The sequence below is a fragment of the Crocodylus siamensis genome, chromosome 2 (assembly GCF_052110815.1).
Source record: "Crocodylus siamensis isolate JL-2025a chromosome 2, ASM5211081v1, whole genome shotgun sequence".
NCBI lineage: Eukaryota > Metazoa > Chordata > Crocodylia > Crocodylidae > Crocodylus > Crocodylus siamensis.
The window spans coordinates 168,068,376-168,075,081 of NC_143396.1; the positions used below are offsets into that span (position 1 = coordinate 168,068,376).

The 6,706-nt window shown below is 47.9% G+C and overlaps 1 protein-coding gene across 1 annotated transcript; it reads left to right on the forward strand.

The window, feature by feature from the left end:
• Positions 1-200: 200 nt before the first annotated feature.
• Positions 201-1,151, forward strand: LOC149871178 (olfactory receptor 4S2-like). The gene has a single exon (XM_090034586.1). It carries the CDS (start codon positions 201-203, stop codon positions 1,149-1,151), a length of 951 nt encoding a protein of 316 aa, XP_089890712.1.
• Positions 1,152-6,706: the final 5,555 nt, after the last annotated feature.

Consider the following 6,706-nt stretch of genomic DNA (forward strand, 5'->3'; position numbering starts at 1 on the left):
AAACCACATTGATTTCTTTACTAGATAGTACTCATGTACGTCTTCAATTTGAGTTGAACATCAAATGTTATTGTTCCTATTGCATCTACCTTGCTAGTATTATTGTTATTCATTAAGAAATGTTGACCACTTATGTTCTGATTTTGTGTCTGGCAGGTGAATATTCTTCAGACTGTCTGTGTATCACCCACTCTGGATTTATGGAACAGGTACATAATGTGTCTGAATTCATTCTTCTGGGACTCTGCCAGGATCAGGAGTTAGAAAAAGTATTTTTTGTGTTATTTCTGCTCTTCTATATACTTGTTGTGTTTGGAAACCTCCTCATTATTGTCACTATAAAGAGCAGCCAGAATCTGAACTCTCCTATGTATTTCTTTCTGACTTACTTGTCTTTGCTAGACCTCTCCTTCTCTTCTGTAACAGCCCCAAAGCTCATTGCAGATATGCTTGTTGAGAAGAAAGTAATCTCCTTCAATGGTTGCATGGCACAACACTTCTTAATGCATTTCCTCACTGCAGCTGAGGTGTTCATACTCACAGCGATGGCCTATGATCGTTATATTGCAATCTGCAAACCTCTCCATTACACTACCATCATGAGCAAGTGTGTGTGCAACTGGATGGTGGTCGCATCATGGGTGGGGGGATTTATTCATTCTTTCGCACAGACTCTCCTGACTTTTCAGCTCCCCTTCTGTGGGCCTAATGTGATTGACCATTATTTTTGTGACATTTACCCTTTGCTGAAGCTGGCCTGCACTGATGTTCACATTGCTGGCATCTTAGTTGTTGCAAATAGTGGGATGATTGCCATTGTCTGTTTTTTTGTGTTATTCGGATCTTATGTTGTCATCTTAGTTTCCCTGAGAACTCACTCTTCAGAAGGACGTAGGAAAGCTCTTTCCACCTGTGCTTCCCACATTGTTGTAGTTGTTCTATTTTTGGGGCCACCTATGTTCATCTATTTACGCCCTTCCATCACCTTCTCAGAAGATAAGATGCTCTCTGTTTTCTATACAATTATTGTTCCCATGCTGAATCCATTGATCTACACCCTGAGAAATAAGGAGGTGAAAAGTGCCATAAGAAAATTATGGAGCAGGAAACTAACCTTGGACAGGAAAGGAAAAATATCATGGGTAGAATAATGGTTCTACAAACTGGTAAAGAACCAATAATAATTCCTTCCCAAGGGTTCTGAGAGATATAATACCTCCTGCTAGCATTTACTGAGAGACATTCCAAATGATTTTCTTAAATTCTGCTGTTACTTCTCTATTTTCATATGTATGCTGCCAGTGTTGAAGGCCAAATATGGAATGGATTGTTTTCTTAATTCTCCATTAGATTTTAGAGCTAACTTCTATGCAACGGTGAAGTGATGATAATGATAATTGTAGCCCTTGTTGCAATGTTGTATTGCTTTCCAGTAAATAAATCCAGATAACCAGGTTACCAGTTCAGCTCTGTCTCTGGCTTCAGTGGGACTGTAGGTAAGGCACTTCTGTTCTGTGAAACTACATTCAACTTTTGGCAGTATCATTTGTAAGGTATTTAGGGAAGGCTGTGTTTGAGAACATAAGCCCCTATCACACTAGGGCCTAAAGTTAGGAAAGGCTCACAGGCAATGAATGACAAACTACTACACCTATTAACAATGTTGCATGTTTCTCTCATACACATTTAGACATGTGCATACCATATTACACAAAACAAAATTGTGCAACTTTTCTAAATTTTGTATGCACTGTTTTTGTTACGTTTCTTTTCCAAAATTTAAAAATGTGAGGAAGAAACCAGGCTTACTCCAAATTATGTACAAGAGGCAGAGTACCAAACCACCCAACTTTTTCTTTATGTACAAAGCAACTTATGCCATATCAGTGCAGCCCATTCTAGACAAGTTAGATGTTAGCACAAATGGATGTGCACCACTAGGTGATGTTGCAAAACAAATGGTATACAATGTGTGATAACATGTGTCTTTACTCAACTGGAAAGACTTGAATAGTAATGGCAGTATGTTAAAGTACCCAGTGCATGATCTGTAAACAAGCAACTCCACTTGGGTGGAGCTACAAAAATAAGCATCCTCAGTAGGACTGTGCTAAATGGCTTTGTTTTGATTTGGTTTCAGATTCTGCTATTTTGGAGGGACAGTGATTCATTTCAGTGTTTTGGATCACTGTCCCATTTTGATTCAGTTGAATCTGTTTTGGAGTTTGAACACTGTTTCAGTGATTTAGCCATAGGCTATAATAGGGAATCACTAAAATGCCTATAACTTTGTCATTTCTTGCCCAATTTAAAAGAACATTACAGAGGTGGTAGCCCCTTCTTGGGGAATGAAGTGTACCAAGTTTCAAGTAGATAGGCACAGGGGTTTCTGTGAAACTGCACCTCAAACTGTTCAAAGCAAAACTCATATCACTTGCCAGCAGTGGAAGCCTGCTGTCATCCCACACAGATCTAGGTGCCTGCTCCCCCCGGGAGGGCTGCGAGGCTGTGCCAGACTCCTCCTGGGGGGGTGCAGGCTACTGGATCTATGTTCAGGCTAACAGCAGGCTGCCACTGCTTCCTGGGGTTTAACACCAGCGCTGGGTTCTTTCTGGTGCTTGGCAAGGACTGCGCCAAGCAGACTTGGATGCTGGCGCTGGCCCCAGCCAACAGTGGTAGCATGCTGTCATCCTGCATTCCAATACAGGGGTTCTTGCCCCCAGGAGGGCAGCAGAGCTATGCCAGGCTCCTCCTGTGGGGCGTGGCCCCTGGATCTATGCATGGGATGACAACTGGCTGCCATCCCTCCCCCAGAGCATTGTGATTGGAAGGGATCTCAGGGACAGATCACAGACACTGGCCAGCTACTGATGGATGTCAATATCAGAGCAGTCTTCCCCCCAATCCACCCCCCCTTCTTAGTTTCTATTTCCCTGCAATCCCAGCTCTGAAACTCCTAAATTTTCTAAAATTTTCCTAAACGTTTAGGATGGTTTTGTTTCATTTCAGAGATGTTTCAGAGCCTTCCATTTTGTTTTGGATTCGGTGTTTCAGGCCCAAAATGGGCCAAAAACACTTCCAAAAACAAAATGGCTGCCAAAGTTTTGCACAGCTCTAGTCCTCAGGTTCCCTCTGGGTGCACCCCTGGAGCCAGTTTGCCACCCATGTGACTCTACATTCATCAGTGCCGCAGTCCCTCAGCTTGACCACCAGAATTAGGTGGGACACTGTGTTGAAGGCCTTCTGCAAGTCCAAGAAGATGACATCAACTTCCTCCTTCACATCTAAGCTTTTTGTTACCTGGTCATAGAAAGAGACCAGGTTAGTCAGGCAGGATCGGCCTGGCACAAACCCATGTTGGTTACCCCTCAACCTCACTTCCCCTAAAGGGCTCTCACAAATGTGGCCCTTGATAATTTTTTCAAAGACCTTCCCCAGGATAGAAGTGAGGCTGACTAGCCTGTAGTTGCCAGGCTCTTCCTTCCTCCCCTTCTTGAAAATAGGGACCACATTGGCCCTTTTCCAGTACTCAGGGATTTGGCCCGAGCACCAGGAGTCTTCAAATAGCTGTGCTAAGGGCTCCACAATGACACCAGCCAATTCCCTCAGCACCCGCGGATGAAGGTCATCCGGGCCTGCTGACTTGGATACATCTAAGCCCTCCAGGTAATCCTTAACTAGGTCTGAACTAACAGTCAGGGGACTCCCATTCTTCCTGGGCCTCTTTACGCTATCACCCGAGAGCACCCCATTGTCAGCAGACAAGAACACGAAGGCAAAGAACTTGTTAAAGAGTTCTGTATTCTCTCGCGCATCTGTCACCAACTGCCCTGCCCTGCCCTGCCCTGCCCTGCCCTGCCCTGCCCTGCAGGGGTCCAATGTTACCCTGAGACTTTTTCTTTCCACCTATATACTTGAAGAAGGACTTTTTGTTATCCTTAATCCCAGAAGCTAATCTAAACCTCAGTGCTGCTTTAGCCTTCCTCACCAAATCCCTACAAGCTCGGGTGAGGGAGGTGTACTCCTCCTTTGTCCCTGCCCCCTGCTTCCACCACCAATACGCTTTTTTCTTTGCACTCAGGCCAGCCTGGATATCCATGCTCAACAATGAAGGTTTCTTGGACCCTTTTCCCTCCTTTCTGCGCAGTGGGATTGCATCCTGCTGCGCCCTAAGGATAGCCTCCTTGAGGAAGGACCACCTTTCCTGGACCCTCATACTAGTTACACCTTGGGCTCCGAGTGCCTCCCTGCCAACTGCCCTGAGCACATCAAAGTTGGCTTTCCTAAAGTCAAGCATTTGCGCTGTGCTAGTTACCTTCCCCACCCTTCTCTGAATAGCAAACTGGATCATTTCATGATCACTGTCCCCTAGCCTCCCTTGTACTAGTACATACCCCACCAGGTCATCCCCAGAGGTTAACACCAGATCCAGTATGGCATTTTCCCTAGTGGGGACGAGTAACTCCTGCATGAGGTGTAGGTCCTGTACGCACGTCAGGAACCTTCGTGAGTGGCTAGACTTGCCGACTGCTCCTCCCAGTTGATGTCAGGGTAATTCATATCACCCATGACCACAAATCCTATATTAAATTATATTCTAAAAATCAAGCATGTATAACACTCATTAATATGATTTTTTTAAATGTTTGCTCTGAGTTATATGTGTTTGTGTAGTATATACAGAAGTGACTGCACAATAGCTTAAAATGAAGTTTTACTCTTGTATACTGTGGAGGGGTGAACAATGGGGGTATAGGTTTGTCAGGGGCTGTGGGTGTGTGGAGTCCAGCGGAGGGTGTGGGTATGTATGGGGGGGGTTGTGGTGGGGGCATAGATGAGGGGTGGGGTTTATTGGGGGCTGTGTGTGTGGGGAAGGGTAGCTGGGAAGTGTGAGGGGGTGTAGTTCTGTGTATATGGTAGGGTGTGCTTGTGGGACTCACCCTATGAACACACACAATCTGTGCCTCCCACACTACACACACACTTTCTCTCTCACTGCTCTTTCTGTCTTTCTCTCCCCCTTGCTCACTACACATGTGTGCGTGTGCGTGTGCACCCCCCCCTCCCCGCTTCTGATCCCAGAGCACTGGCATGGCCCTGTGCTCCCACAGTCCCTCAATACAGCCAAGGCCACATGGTACTGGAGCAGGAGGGCAGGGAAGCAGCGAAATCTGGGGAAGGCAGAGGCTTCCAGTTGGGGGGGCAGGGACGGGAGGGGCTTGAGTCACAGTGGGGCTGGACTGCCCTTGTTGCTGGCTCCTGCTGGCTCCCCTTCCATCATACTGCCCCGGCTCCTATCATCTTTGACAAGCAGCCAGGATCAGATAAATATTAAATTTCTAAATTTTTAGGGACCCCATAGGCCAGATAGAAAGGCCTGATGGGTCATATCTGGCCTGTAGACTATATCTGCCCACCCTGCTCTACCTCCTCACTGGGGTCACTACTTTTCCCCCTCACTGGAGCTATGGGGCCTTATGCCCCATAAGCCTCAGGTGTCTGTCACTGTACCTGGTCCTCACTCTCAGTCACGCCTCCTCCTATGCCCCACTCTTATTCAGGCCTCCCATTAGGCCTTATGCTCTCATCCAGGCCTCACACATCTTCAGGCCTTGGGCCTCAGGCCCTCTTGCTCCCGCACTGTTGTTCAAGCCTCACTCAGGCTTTGGGCCTTGGGCTCTGCTGGCCTCCATGATCTTGCCCAAGCCTGTTGCTTTTCTCTCAAGGTTTTCTCCCCTAGACTTTCTTCTGCACAGGGTCACCCGCAAGGCAGTGGGAGCTGAGGCTTTCTGGTGCCCCATACTCACCTTTCACTAGGGAAGCACTGGTCTGGCATTTTCTGGGGAGTGCCCTGCCACAGGCAGCTCCACCACACCATCCAACCCCAGCAGGGTATAGTTTTAGGTCATGCTCCAGGACCACTGCAGGCCTACCCATGTTGGTCTTAGCTTTCTGTAACTGGGATCCTGGATGTTCTTCATAGACCAGTTATTCCTGGGCACACTGTTCCAGCTTCCATCTCACAGAATCTCTCTCAGTCACTGGCCCCAACTCTCTCAGGTCATTATTTTGGGAGGCTGAGCCTCAGCTTCCATCACACCACCTGCCTGGTGACTGACCCCTATGCTGTCTCACCGGTGGTCTTTCCCTTGAGAGACCTTTGTTGAACTTGAGGCTGGCCCTGCCCCCCCCCCAGTCATTTGGGGTGTGAGGACTCTCTTGTGCCCTGGCCTGCCCCTAGCAGTGGGCATACTTGCTCTTGGGCCACTCTAGGCCCTAGCCCCAGTCAAGAGCCCTGAGCCAATCCACAAGCAGCTGACCCTTTCTACTCAGCAGGGATCCCTCCTGGGCTCTACCATGAAGCAGTCAACTTCCTGGGCTTGCCTAGAGCCCCCAGAGATCTTATCCAGCAGCCCTTTACTTCACTGGGCTCACCTGAGCCCCTGGGCTCATGGCCAGTTGTAATCAGGGCTTGCCTAGCCCCTCAGTAGGCCCACAAGTTCTAACCCCCTTTCCTAGGGCAGTCTTGATCTCCCTAGGCCCATAGTCATCTCCTTGGGGCTTGGGATCCCTCATGGGTCCCTAGAAACCTCCTCTATCCCCATAGTCCCTACCCTCATCTCCAGATGTTCCTGGGAGTAGCAGTACTCTGGCCAGGAGATATTCACTCTTCAGCTCCCCAGTTACAACTGCCTGCCCTGCTCCT

Excerpts from the sequence above, each read along its gene's own strand:
- LOC149871178 (XM_090034586.1), top strand. The coding sequence starts at position 201 with ATGGAACAGGTACATAATGTGTCTGAATTCATTCTTCTGGGACTCTGC.